Below are 14,348 nucleotides of genomic sequence, written 5' to 3' on the forward strand. Positions count from 1 at the left end.
CTATTCACACGGAAAGCTAAATTTTCACAAAAAAAGCTCTAATCAAAATATTCATATCTTGTAGACAAGCTACCTGTTACAAATTTTGTGTGTTGTATGCTTTTTGTTGTCATTTGACGATCAATCAAGTGGAATTTTATAAGTTTAACCAACTACCCCGGCTTCGATCGTGGTAATATGTAGCCTACAATTATTGTGAACTTAGTTTAATTTCCTGCAAACTTACTTTTCAGTTTTTCTCGTGTCAGTGTTAATTGCTCTTCAGAAACGGCTTGACGGATTTTTACTTGTATGTAATTTTGTCATGTGATTGGTATCTGAGATTAGTTTGATAATTTGACTATTTTATACCCTATTACATTATATAGGCTATATATATAGTCCGGGATACATCGCCCATTTTTGCAAGTGATTACTATCAAGCTAATTTTTCGTGAGTAGCTTTATTTTGATGAGATGCCCAATAATTTCATGAACGAAACTCTCGATTGTGGTAGCTTACAGAGGTAACAAGGATAAAAATTTTTGATTTGACGGTTCTCAAATATTTATTACGCAATTTGTAGGACAATATGTCTGTTGAATTCACAGAACAGTAAAGTAGATAGAAGTGTGATGTGGGCGTGGCCCACGTGTCAATGATAAGTTTAGATCACCTAACTTGCTCTCAGTTGTGCGCTGTGCTGCCCACCATACACTAAAGTGCAGTAACAGCAAAATCACGATTTCGAGTAAAACGCATTTAAAGTTAAGAATTGATTTTAAAAAGTCAACAGAATGATAAGCAAAAAAATTTGAATGCAGAAAGGTTGTAAAGGCATAGGTTCACACGTTAAAGCAATAAAAAAAAATATATCTTAATAACTGAATTTATTATGGCCATTTATTCTTTTTGGTGCCTATTACTGCATAGCCTTTTTTGTAAAAAAAACCATTTTAAACTTAGTAAAATGCAGCAAAAAGCCCTATTACTGCGTTTGGATCAGTTATTTTGTCAAGAAACCCAACTAACATGCAGTAAGGTCAAAAAAATACTGCATTTTAGTTAGTTTTTTAAGAAAAAAGTGTTCAATTTACTAGTGCAGTAAGAAAAATAGCTAGTTCACAGTTGCAGTATTTAAAACATTAACTGCACTTTAGCTAGGAATAATCATATCTGTGTCATTATGCTATCCAAACTAATCTGCAGTAATGCTGTATTTTACTGCGTGTTAGTCAGTTTATAATGATAAAAGAATGTTAAGTATTCACAACTAAAATGCGACAAGCTTTGATTTTACTGCATTTTAGTTGGGAGTTCGTGACAATAAATTGTATTTTCTTAATTTGCAGTAAAAATAGCTTGTATGGCGGTAAATTTTACTGCGTATTAATTTTTTTTTTAATTTTTTTCCAGAAATATAAAACTATCGAGAAGAACTGTAAAATTATATTGCTTACTGCATTTTAGTTATGAAACCTTAAAATTTAATCTGCAGTATAATTTATACTGTATTTTAGTTGGGAAATCACGCCAAATTGTTAATTTTTTTCGTTTGCAGTAAGTGAAAACTGTTAAATAAAAACCATTCTTATAGTCTTAGAAATAAGTAAGTTAATTCAATAGAAAGCTTAAGAAACCCGCTTTCAGAATCACTAATAAAACGAAAAATCACAAAAGGGCTGTTACTGCTCTTTAGTCTCTGGTGGGCAGTGTGGTTGTGCGCAGAAAAATATTCGAGTCGGTTGTCAGCTGTCAAACCTTTTTTCCATATTTATTCATTAATTAGGACGTGTTGTTCCTCGTTGTTCGGTATAAAGAGTGCAAAAATGATAGCAGACGAAATGAAGGCAATGTCTTATTTTAATTTATTTTAATTATATTTTATGTTATAACTTCGCTTGTCGTAATTTGTCAAAATTGTATACAAATATTTAGTCAAAATGAACCTTAATCCATAAGAAATTAGTACTATTATAGATTGAACAGCAAACAAGACTTTCTGGTATATTATTGCAATAAACAAACGAATGTCGCTTTAGTGATGCTTGTGGTGCATATCGACAGTATCGATACTTTAGAAAAGACAAACATTATAAATATTAAATTTTATTTTATTTTTCCTTAGCTTTCATTTGTCTCATTTATTTATAGATTTCCCAAAGAGGCTAATTTAAAAGAGAAATGGATAAATGCAACGTGACGAGTTAACTGGATGCCGAACAGTAAGTACTAAGCGGTCTAACAAAGGCCACCGATACATCAAACCTACGGCAGTTCCAAGATTTAAAATAATGCATATTTTCTGTTTGTATTTTGTAAATATAGATTTATACTATTCTGTTCCGTTTTTTATTTAATAATAATAATATAAAAAGACGTACTTAGTAGTAATAAACATACTCCAAAATGTGACGCATTATACTATACTCATATAAAAGAAAGAAAAAAAAATACACAAAAAATATTTATTTGTGAATTATCGATAACAAGGCTGACATCCCTCAGAGCATAGCATCAGATAAATATCAAGTTAATGTCATTAATGTTGAGTGACACAAATTTCAACCTTATCTCTATGTGTTGCGTTTAAAATTTATATCTATCGAAAACTAACGCCCTCTGTTGTGGAGTAGCTGAATGTTTTCGAATTTGGAATTTCTGTGCAATGAGAAACAAAACAGCTAATATACCTAGGGATGTTATACTAAAATAAACCGTAACATGGTGCGTTAGGGTACATATTGAAATGCTGAATTTATAACCTAAGTCAGTTTTTACTCAAATTAAGATGTCCAATCAAAGGCATAGTTTACTTGTAGTGTACTGTATAACTATCGGTTTAAATGTGTGGGTTTGGCGACACTGGTTTTCATACTAATTAGACATTACAGCACTTCTATATGTTTTTACTGTTCTGTGGTTGAATTATATAAGTATTAAATAAGTGATAATAAAAAAATCAGCTGGTTACTAATCATTTATGATGACTTCGTTATCGATACACATTGGAAAGGGGGACTCTTTGATCAAACCATAGATTTTGTAGGACAAATATTTTTTCGAATAATTTAGATAATTATCTTGAGATTGAACAAAAAAAAACATTCAGTTAGTAATTAATATTTGAGAACCATCAAATCAAAATATTTTATCCTTGTTTCCTCTGGTAGCTACCACAATCGAGAGTTTCATACATGAAATTATTGGGCATCTCATCAAAATAAAGCTACTCACGAAAAATTAGCTTGATAGTAATCACTTGCAAAAATGGGCGATGTATCCCGGACTAATAGATTATTATCCATGGACTTAGCATTTCACTTACGTCCTAAATACAAATATTATATAGATTATTCGGTAAGCAGATGCTTAAACTACTGCGATGACTTAGAATCAAGGACCATTTTGAAATTTTTATGAGCTTTAAAATGATTCATAAATAACATTTTTAGGTCAGAAGGAAGAAAATAAAACGAAACATGTACTTATGTGATATTTATTATCCTATAAACATTCGTTAGCATTACACTCATTCAGCAACCATACAATCACGCACAAATATTAAAAATCTGCAAATCAGTCATTTGCGGTCACCTAAACCAGTAAAATATTGTCCATATATTTTGTAAGATTCGATATCTAAGGTAGTCAAAAATAATTAGTAATCACACTAAAGGACTGTAGCTTTGTGCTCATGTAAGCAAATATTTCAGTACGGCGCGTATCTTCTGGAGGGAGACGGCCCGCGCAGTCCTGGCCTGGAACAAAATAAACACAATTAATAATCATAATTGACAGTTTAAAGGAGCATACTTTTATTTGTTCTATGGAAATGAAATGCTTTTTACATGAGAATATTTTTAAAGAATAGATAATAGTCCGGGATACATCGCCCATTTTTGCAAGTGATTACTATCAAGCTAATTTTTCGTGAGTAGCTTTATTTTGATGAGATGCCCAATAATTTCATGTATGAAACTCTCGATTGTGGTAGCTACCAGAGGAAACAGGGATAAAATATTTTGATTTGATGGTTCTCAAATATTAATTACTAACTGAATGTTTTTTTTTTGTTCCATCTCAAGATAATTATCTAAATTATTTGAAAAAATATTTGTCCTACAAAATCTATGTTTTGATCAAAGAGTCCCCCTTTCCAATGTGTATCGATAACGAAGTCATCATAAATGATTACTAACCAGCTGATTTTATTTATTTTCACTTATTTAATACTTATATAATTCAACAGACACATTGTCCTACAAATTGCGTAATAAATATTTGAGAACCGTCAAATCAAAAATTTTTATCCTTGTTACCTCTGTAAGCTACCACAATCGAGAGTTTCGTTCATGAAATTATTGGGCATCTCATCAAAATAAAGCTACTCACGAAAAATTAGCTTGATAGTAATCACTTGCAAAAATGGGCGATGTATCCCGGACTATAATGTTTGAATTAAAATTTCTTATTGCAAATGTTTATTATTTAAATGTTGTCATCTGTAAAATTTTAAGTCTGAAAAGAGATAATATAACTTATTGTACCCGGGACTTGCGAAATTAGGGAAAAAGGTACTTCAAAGTGTCCTTTACGAAAGGGGGTAAAATTTGCTTGATATTAATAATTATTCTGCTATAAAATTAAACGCTTTATGATCGTGGGAGGAAACTGAGGAGCATTTGTATGAAGAAAATACCAACCACATTTTCTTTTATCTTTTCCCCAGTGGTTTTTACATTATTGATAGACAAATATAATTCTTCTTTACTTTTGATTTGGAGTCAAAACTTTCATATTGCATAGCAATTACTCTTTAAAAAAATATTTAATTATTTAATTATTAGGCTTATTGTCCATGTTAACGTTATGCGTACGCTTTCGTCAATTGACGATTGCAAGACAAATGTCTCCGCATGACGAGCGTTTGACGCGACGTTGTAATATTATATTTAACGGTGCATTTAGACCAAACAAACATAGATATAGGGCTAGAGCAAGAGCATTATTTTGTGATCTTTTAGTGTAAATGAAAACTTGTATTCTGCGTTGTTCAGTATTAGAACATTGTATAGAATCATTTCGAACGCACTAAGAACAACAAAAGAATTTTCTTCGCCTGTTTACACTAAAATAATTTGACATAGTGGGGTTAGAATGAGCATACGATCGTTTGACCTAAATGCACCGTAAGATATTTACCTAGATTTTTTCTATGCAAAATGAAAGCATTTGTCTCGAAATCGTCAATTGACGATGATTTGCTAATTACGTGGACCTTGCTTGATGTTATAAATTTTAAATTACTAAGATGTAGGTATGAATAAAAATAAAATGTGCATTTACCTTCTGTCATCAAATGTATCTCTACTGAAGTCTTCATATAATCTGTAAATGAAAATTTATAGTTTTAAATACTATAGAAATTTGGTGTGTTATAACATAAATTGTTGTGTTGAATAAAAAGGTTTTATCATTTTACTATATTCATTCAAGAAAAATACTTTTATGATTGTGCGTATGACTTAACTCAAAAGTAACATTATAAATTAATTGTAAAAAAACAGGTTCATTACAAACATAGGCGATTATTTAGTTAAGTTGGGGAAATTACCTCATGTTTACTGTTAGAATTTTTAAAGATGTAGTCAATTATTTTGATACTAATTTAAATGTGGGAATAGGTAATATTCAAATTAAAAAATAATAAACTATATTTTTAATTTGTATTTTGTGTTAAGATTATCTGTCAAAAGTATCTTCACTCGTTCATTGTAAAAATAAGATTGTCTACGGATTGTGATTTGTAATAAGATATGGAGTGCTGTACTTTGTTGTATCCGGTAAAGGAAAAATAAATTTATTTAAGCTAATTTTGCTTTTTGATTACCACCATCCCCACATCTATACTAATATTATAAAGCTGAAGAGTTGCGTTTGTTTGAACGCGCTAATCTCAGGAACTACTGGTCCAATTTGAAAAATTCTTTCGGTGTTAGATAGCCCATTTATCGAGGAAGGCTTCAGGCTATAATATATCTTCACGCTAATACCAACAGGAGCGGAGCAACGCGGGTGAAACCGCGGGGCACAACTAGTCCATACTAATATTATAAATGCGAAAGTAACTCTGTCTGTCTGTCTGTTACTCAATCATGCCTTAACTACTGAACCAATTTGCATGAAATTTGGTATAGAGATATTTTGATACCCGAGAAAGGACATAGGATAGGTTTTATCCCGGAAATCCTACGGGAACGGGTTTTTCTTTGGAAACGCGGGCGAAGCCGCGGGCGGAAAGCTAGTATTATATAAAGCGGTTTGTATATTCTTGGTGTTTTATGTTACCAAGGTGTTTTGTAAGCAGTTGGCAGGTGTTGATTAAACTTGTTTGTAATACAAATGTTTATCATGAATAAAACTAAATGAGTATTTGAATAATAAAAAAATATTGATTTTATTTATGTATTTTAAAACTTTATTATTGGTTAGGGAGCCAGGTGCAAAATTGGTTCATTATTTCCTCTCAAGAGATAATTCGTCAGACGCATGAGAGTATAGTATTATAAAGCCTCGTGAACGTCAGCTGGCGCTCGGTTGGGGGGGTGAGCGGTTGTAGCCTCCCACGCACATAGGAAAAAAAATACATTCATTCATTCATTTCCTCTCAGCTAAAAATTTGTCAAATTGTAGCTAACCCAATATCTCAACGAAAAAAAATAGTCAGCTGGTTACAACATGGTGTATTATACGTCAGCTGGTGTCTCGAGCATGAAAGTTAAATTTAAAGAAAAATTTATTTTCCGTTATTTCCTCTCAAACAAAAATTTACCTGATGATGCTTATATGTAACTGTGGATAAGTATATATGTCAGCTGGCTGTATCTTGGTGGAAAAACCGTCAGCTGATACGGGAGGCTACAACCGCTCTTCCCCCCAACCGAGCTCCAGCTGACGTTCACGAGGCTTCATAATACTACACTTTGATGCATTTTACTAATTACCGCTTGAGAGGAACTTGGTCATAAAATCTGCTGCTGGCTCCCGGACCATATTAATAATATTGATATTTAATGCAAAAAACTCCAAAAAAATTATTTTCAATTAATTATAAGCAATTAAAAATTGATGAAATTTAAATTAAAGTCACGTGACTATAAACGCGCCATGACTGCAGGCCACGATAGATGTGACGTCAAAATGTTATAGCTGTACATTGAGATAATATTAATAGGAGACGACACCGCCTACATCACTTATGTTCCACTCAACATACGTCATGTGACGTATGTTGAGCGGTATTTTTTAATGGTTTTAAAGTGAAACGCATCAAACATGCCTTCGTGTGTGTTACGATATTGCACAAATAATACAAATAATACGGAAAAGTGCAAAGGAATAACTTTCATCGTTAAGTACCTAACTAAATAATAATTTTTAAAACTTAGTTAGAGCAAAAACATGGCGCACAGATTTTGTTCGTGGTGTCTCCTCCATACGTAGTAATATTATCTCAATGTCGCTGTATACGTTTTTCTATCAACTGCAATGAGTGAAAACTAACATTATGACGTCACACGCGTTCGGTTGACGCTTCGGGAGTTGTCGGTGTGCTTTCGGTACTGGATTCAAAGACTAATTTTTATTTTGAAATAATTTTTGAATTGCAAAAAAAAATTTAAAAAAATAGTTTTGTTATAAAACTAATATATAATCTTTCCATTTAGCACAAAAACAATTTTTTATTCAAATACCCAAATGCAACTCAACCAGCTGATGTCAATGAATTTAACAACGCACTATGCAAAATCAAGATAAGAATGTAATTGTTTTTTTCCCAGCCAAATTTACATACTGATATAAATTTTTGAAAGAATCTTGAAATCTTACCCTCTAGACATTTGTGGTCCTCTCGGGGGACTTCTGCGGCTGTACATAGCGTCATATGACGAGCGCATTGACCCCATGCTTCTACTCATGGGAGGCAAGCTGGGCATCGGCGGCATTGGCTCGCGGCGCAGTGGGGGAGACACAAAGTCACCTCTCGCTCTCGTCGCACCCATTTCTAGTCCCCTGGCACTCCCAACAGGGTATCGGCGCTCAAACAGATCCCTCGGCGAGTCAAAACGTGCACGATCATAGTAGGTGTCATACGGATCCTGGTAGAATAGACATAATCATTAACACATTATCCTACCTGTGAAATTAAACTGCACAATATTCGTACACTTCAAATTACTTCCAACTGTCTATAGCTGTTTAAACTTTTGTCAAAGCATTACAAGCCCGTGGTGAGACCCGACCCGAGATACAACCGCGTACGGAAGTCGACCACGCTCGGCATGCATTTCGGTACCGGTACGAATTACGAAATAAAACAACGCGTTACCCCAAATCCTCCCATCATGCGATCGCGGAGGAAGGGCGGCGGCGGCGGCGGGGGGTAGGGGTCGCGGCCGAACGCTCGATCGCGGAAACCGTTGCGGTCCGGGCCCATGACCTTGGGGCACTCCTTGGACCAGTGGCCGCCGCGGCCGCAGCGGTAGCACTGCTCGGGGTCGCCCATGCCCGGCCGCTGCCGCACCCGGCTCGTCGACAACTGCACCTTCATGGGCTGCCCGTCTACCATCATACCGTTCAACTCTTTAATCGCTTCGTTCACGTCGCCCGTCGCGTCCAAGTGCACGAAGCCATAGTTACGAACGATATCGCATTCCACGACCGTGCCGAACTTCTGAAACAGTTCGCGGACTTCGGGCGCGCGCGTTTTGTCCGTGAGGTTACCGACGAAGATTTTAGTGGTCGGCGTCGACGGCGCCTTTCGACTCTTGGCCGCTTCTATTTTAATCGCCTGACCATGAACTATCTCTCCGTTAAGGTTTTGAATGGCTTCGCGGCCGACTTGCTCGTTTTCCATATGCACGAAACCGTAATTTCTGACGATATCGCATTCTACGACCGTACCGTACTTTTCGAACAACGGTCTTAAATCAGCGTCTGTCGTTTTATCGGATAGATTCCCGACGAAGATTTTGAAAGTACCGGCGCCCGGCATTTTAGTTTCTGAAACGCACATAATTGGGCTAAGTGAGTCAGAAGCGTCCATTTGTATGGTCGAAGATCGGTCGGTATTGATGATCGGTCACGCTTATTCACCTGCACTTACCTTTGTATAAAAATAACACTTAAATTGATTTCTATATCACAATTGAAAAACAATCTTCACTACAAAACGTTAAATACTACTTCTATGCTAAAAACCACCACCAACGCAAAATTCACCACAAAATGGCCACCACGTTGTCAAATTACAGAGTTTCCGTGTTTCCGTAAAAATACAGTGTTGCCACTTGCCAGTAACTGATACTTGCCAGTTGCCTCTATAAAGTACATAATTAAAATATTAGACACGATACACACGAAATATTTTCTTTGTGTGTTATTTAAATTTAATAATATAAAATATGAATCCTATAGACATTGATGAAACATTTATAAATTTCAACAAACCTTCCTAGTTCCTAGTTCTTTTCTGTAAATAAAATTTATGTAATAATGTTTACATATACTGTATGCATTACATTTATAATTATTATCTATTCTAAAAGTAGGTAACTGTAGAAGTAAATTTTAACGCAAAGAAGAATGTAGATTATTTAATTTTTTAACAGGATTAAAAAAAATATTTTCTACAATTTGTAAAACTACTGAAAAAATAAGGAAAATGAACAAGTGTGACATTTACTATTTTAATCCATTTAATATTTTATATGCGAGTTACTCTGTCTGTCTGTCTGTTACTCAATCACGCCTTAACTACTGAATTAATTTGCATGAAATTTGGTTTAGAGATAATTTGATACCCGAGAAAGGACATATGCTACTTTTTACCCAGGGACATAGGATAGGTTTTATCCCGGAAATCCCACGGGAACGGGAACTATGCGGGTTTTTCTAAGACTGCGCGGGCGAAGCCGCAGGTGGAAAGCTAGTTATTCATATAAATAAAATCATCATTACTCCCTTAGATCATTAAGTAATTACTCCTCACTAAAAAAAATTTCGTCACGTTTTTTTGAATCTATAGTAGAGCCATTTAAACAACAACAACAACAACTAGGCAACATTTGACAGTTCAACAAAATTCAAAAACGTAACCTAGTAACGATGACATAGAATAACATGATATTTCGTTTTGTTAGAACTGCACATTTGCTTAACTTTTTTCAATTACGATTACATATTTATAATAATAATGACCGATGCAACTAATTTTAGGATTTGATTTTACTGATAAACCATTCTAAACATAATAAACATTTTCTTATTTAAAGAACTGACGTCGCTACAATTTTGTGTCAATAAACCTTTTTTCTTTTTAAATACCAGAGACGTTGCTCTTAAAATCGAAATCTGACATCTAGAATCGAATGCATTGATTACTTGGGAATAAAAATCATCATAAATTATTGACATGTGTTTCAAGTTCGATTGACAAATGTTTAAAGTCCGTATCGATTAATTCGCTTTAATCGATGTTTTTAAGCAGGTTACCACCCTATGAAGATAAAATTGATAGACGTCAAATGTTGCCTATTAAATTGGCTCAACTATAATGAAAAATTAAAAAGTCTTTTTTTTTCTCACAAGCTTTACATGCACAGCACACTTACAGCACATATTTCGTACATATTTAGTTATTCTATTCTCTATTACCTATCTGTCAATTACTTACCAGACTATAGTTATCTGTGTTACTTACTCTAGTCTGTGCTATCTGCATTCTGCGTTTGACAATTTAATCATTAATGTCATTTAATTTTACTGTGGTGGTCTGAAAATATTGGAAAAAGTCCTATTAGAACAAACAATATACTTTTATTTCCTGTGTTATTTAATAACGTGGTTTAATTGAACGAGTGTGCGCTTCATCTCTGTTGTATCTTCTTTGGTATGTATTGTTTATTTTCTTTTATATTGTATATTTTTAGTAAAAGCAATATGCCGATTGCCGAATAGGAGTTTCTCTTGAATGTACTAGTAAAAAAATAGGTGACTGACGCATTGAAAAATATGAACAGTTTAATAAAACGTATGAATATTTGTAGTTAATTGTCTTTAAACAGCATGTTTTTAATATTGGAAATCTTTGCTACCAACTTCTCTACTTGACATTTTGAAATTTACATTCATAATTTTGTGAAATATACTTTATAGGAATAATTAAAATATGAATTCTTAACTGTCTTTGTTAATTACCTATTACTTAATTAATATTTCTTTGGAAAGTGGTGTCCAAATTTTAAAACATCTATGTAATCAATAGTTTAAAATCTTATTGAAGGTTAATTGGTGTTATTACTGTCTTCTATACTCAATGTCATAAGTATTTTTTCAATCAGCTTCACATTATTTATATCCTTATAAATTGTGTGTTTGAAATAGGTACAATGTCTTGCTAATCAGTAAACAATTTTGTTTTTATCTTTGTACATAATTAAGTCACCACATGATAAAAAATCCCAGATTCAATGTGTTTCTAACTCAAACATTTATTTATTTAACTAGACTTCATACAGAAGCTCTTTTGAATCATCATCACTACATAGTATAAAACAAAGTCGCTTTCTCTGTCCCTATATCCCTTTGTATGCTTAAATCTTTGAAACTACGCAACGGATTTTGATGCGGTTTTTTTTAATAGATGAAGGTTCAAGAGGAAGGTTTTAGTATATAATTTATTAGGTATTAGACAAAGGGGGCGAGCCCGCGGGCGGTTAGCTAGTATACAGTAAATGCTTCAAATACTGAAAATAAGAAACTCTTGTTAATCTGTCATAATGATGGATAACATGTACCTTCATCATTATCGGCCAATATATGTTCTCACTGCTGGGACGTAGGCCTCCTCTGGGATCAGGCTATAATTACCATGCTGGCCATTGCGGGTTGGCGGATGTCAAATGTTGTCAAACTTTTGATTCTTCATCATGTCAGTTTCCTCAAAATGTTTCAAGTTTTGAGCAGTGGTGATGTTATTACATGCACAGATAAATTGTTAAATCAATTTATTACATAGCAATTGATTTTTATATTGTATAGAGTGAATACTTGTATTGATTAACCCATAGGTTATAGAGGTAAAATATGTGTTTTATAATTTAATTTTGATAAAAAGTCCATTGATTACACCATTAAAGCGACACATGAGACTTAAATTATTTAATATTAATCTCTTATTTATTTATTTATAATTTATTTAGAAAAAAGCATGACTTTTACAATTCTTAAATTATTATAAGCGTAAATCTCTTCTTCAGTATGACGCAAGTTTGGGATCCCACAAAGATGAAGATTAGCTTCTATAAACCATAAACATATCCATCAAATGAAACTGTGTTCTCCGAGAAATGCATGCAAAACAAAAAAAATGTCACATTTGAACCGAATATATCACTTTTGAGCGAAAGTGTTGAAGTCATTGCTAGTGCCATTAAACACACAAACACAAAATGTTGTACTTCTAAACCAATTCAATTTACCAAATAAATTTTTAGGATTTCACAAAATGCAGAGATGATGGAATATATAGAAATATATTGAAATAGGCCTACACATTTTTTCAAACCTTATTAGGTTAATAAGTTTAGATGTATGTATGGCTTCAGATATATATATGTATCTCTATCGCTTCTTAAGTTTATAAATTATGTGTATAAATGAAATTATTTGTTTTAAAACATTTTTGTTACATGTAATATTTTTAATAATCCATTTTATTCATGCAGTTACTAGTTTATTTATTTATTTATATTTATGATTTTCCAACAAAGGATACATCTCTATATTATTCTACATTATTTTACATAGCTTACAATTGAATACAATATGGTCTACTGCACCTTCAATAACAGGAAAATACAACATAGTACAACTAATACTAGTTATGTATATTTAAAGTTATAAAGTTATATTAAGATTATTATTATTTATCAACAGTCAGTTCTATGAACTAATCTGTTTTGATTATAAATCCCAAAAAAATATTGAAGAAGAACTGCATTTGCAAATGATTAGTATTAAATAAGAATTTGTTTAACAGGCAACAAGAGTGAATACTGCAGAATGTCTCCACCTCTTGATCTAACATTGATGGAAGCCCTCCTCAATACAACTAACTCTCTGAACAACATTTGTGTTGAATCATATTCGAAATCCGTTAATACAAGCATAGAGATAAATCAAGAATTGATACATTACATCAAATATTTATCCGATGAAAATAAGAAACAGAGCTACATAATAATGTTTCTGCTCTCTATTCTCTTTTATATTGTAATGTGCAAATTTATGTCGTTTGCAAGTAATGTAAATCGTTCTTATAAAATGCGTATGAGCATGAAGGGAGATAACACCACAAAAACTATGATCATTTAACTGAAAAATCATATATTTTATACAAAACAAAGGTTAAATAGCATTTAAGATATAATTTTTTTAATCACTTTACATTTTGATAATTTAGAGGTTGTTTTTTGGGGTATTTGGGTTTTTTATTACTAATAATAATTATAAAAAAAATTAGTACCTATGGCTTTATCATGCACAGATGACAGAGGTCTCTCCAAAACATAGATTATTATAATATAAAATTCTATTCCGTCTTTCTTGTCCAACCTTTTGCACGCCTCATAAGCGAAGCGTTGAGGTGGGTACTACTGTCACTTCGCGCAAAACATCTGATTTTTCAAACTTAAAATGTCTTTATGTATCATACATTGCACTTGTAAGATAATACATGTACACACACATATTAAGAAAAAACACTATTTTTAACGTTCATGATATTTTTGATGTCATTTTTGTTATTTAAACTAGTTAAAAAACAGTTTAAAAAAGTTCTGTCTTGGACGTCCGTGTGTCTGTATGTGCGGATCCTTTTTCTTGTTAACACGATAGCGACCGAAATACTTTACTAATCGAGTCTTTTTTTTTCTCTTACGCTTGAGTATGCTCAGGAATAGAACCCTTTCATTTTTCAGGGTCTGATTCGATGTGGTTTAATTGTTATTAAATAAACAAAAATAATAATTAATAAATATTTATTAAAAAAAAATTATGAGGCGTGCACTTTTGGATTTTCCAAATTATTTTTATATTATTTCCTTTTGATTTATTTTAGAATCCATTAATATTAATATTTTTTTAATAAAGCATTACTTTTACAATTGTGTTTGTCGTATTATAGCTTTTTGTATCTTGTTTTTATTTGCATTTTAAGTTAAAATGTTTCGCTTATTCTTGCTTAATAAATGTATGGAACATTTTGAATCTTTTTTATTTCGTAGTTTATGTTTGAGTTTCT

The 14,348-nt window shown here is 32.6% G+C and overlaps 1 protein-coding gene and 1 long non-coding RNA gene across 3 annotated transcripts in view; one reads left to right on the plus strand and one right to left on the minus strand.

Moving 5' to 3' along the window:
* Positions 1-3,465: 3,465 nt before the first annotated feature.
* lark (RNA-binding protein lark) lies at positions 3,466-9,312 on the minus strand. 2 transcript variants are annotated; one of them, XM_090111611.1, is made up of 5 exons: positions 9,150-9,310; positions 8,373-9,046; positions 7,874-8,142; positions 5,330-5,371; positions 3,466-3,741 (listed from the first exon to the last, which is right to left on the minus strand). In XM_090111611.1, exons 2-5 carry the CDS (start codon positions 9,036-9,038, stop codon positions 3,693-3,695), a joined length of 1,026 nt encoding a protein of 341 aa, XP_089967737.1. In that variant the 5' UTR covers positions 9,039-9,046; positions 9,150-9,310; the 3' UTR covers positions 3,466-3,692. The 2 variants fall into 2 exon arrangements, with proteins under 2 accessions (XP_089967737.1, XP_089967736.1); XM_090111610.1 differs by having other exon boundaries at positions 8,373-9,312.
* A 1,481-nt stretch (positions 9,313-10,793) lies between these two features.
* Positions 10,794-14,348, plus strand: part of LOC149901449 (uncharacterized) — a 39,534-nt gene continuing 35,979 nt past the window's right edge. The window contains exon 1 of the long non-coding RNA XR_016457654.1: positions 10,794-10,934. This is a non-coding gene — a long non-coding RNA (uncharacterized LOC149901449). The remainder of the gene's footprint in view (positions 10,935-14,348) is intronic.

Source organism: Colias eurytheme, chromosome 17, assembly GCF_061535395.1.
Source record: "Colias eurytheme isolate Ceu_HAF_F1 chromosome 17, ilColEury1 Martin Lab GWU primary, whole genome shotgun sequence".
Lineage (NCBI taxonomy): Eukaryota > Metazoa > Arthropoda > Insecta > Lepidoptera > Pieridae > Colias > Colias eurytheme.

Excerpts from the sequence above, each read along its gene's own strand:
- lark (XM_090111610.1), bottom strand. The coding sequence starts at position 9,089 with ATGGACGCTTCTGACTCACTTAGCCCAATTATGTGCGTTTCAGAAACT. Across the intron at positions 8,143-8,372 it reads GCATGATGGGAGGATTTGGG|GATCCGTATGACACCTACTA; the intron begins GTAACGCGTTGT and ends CTATTCTACCAG. Across the intron at positions 3,742-5,329 it reads GATACATTTGATGACAGAAG|GCCAGGACTGCGCGGGCCGT; the intron begins GTAAATGCACAT and ends ATTTTGTTCCAG.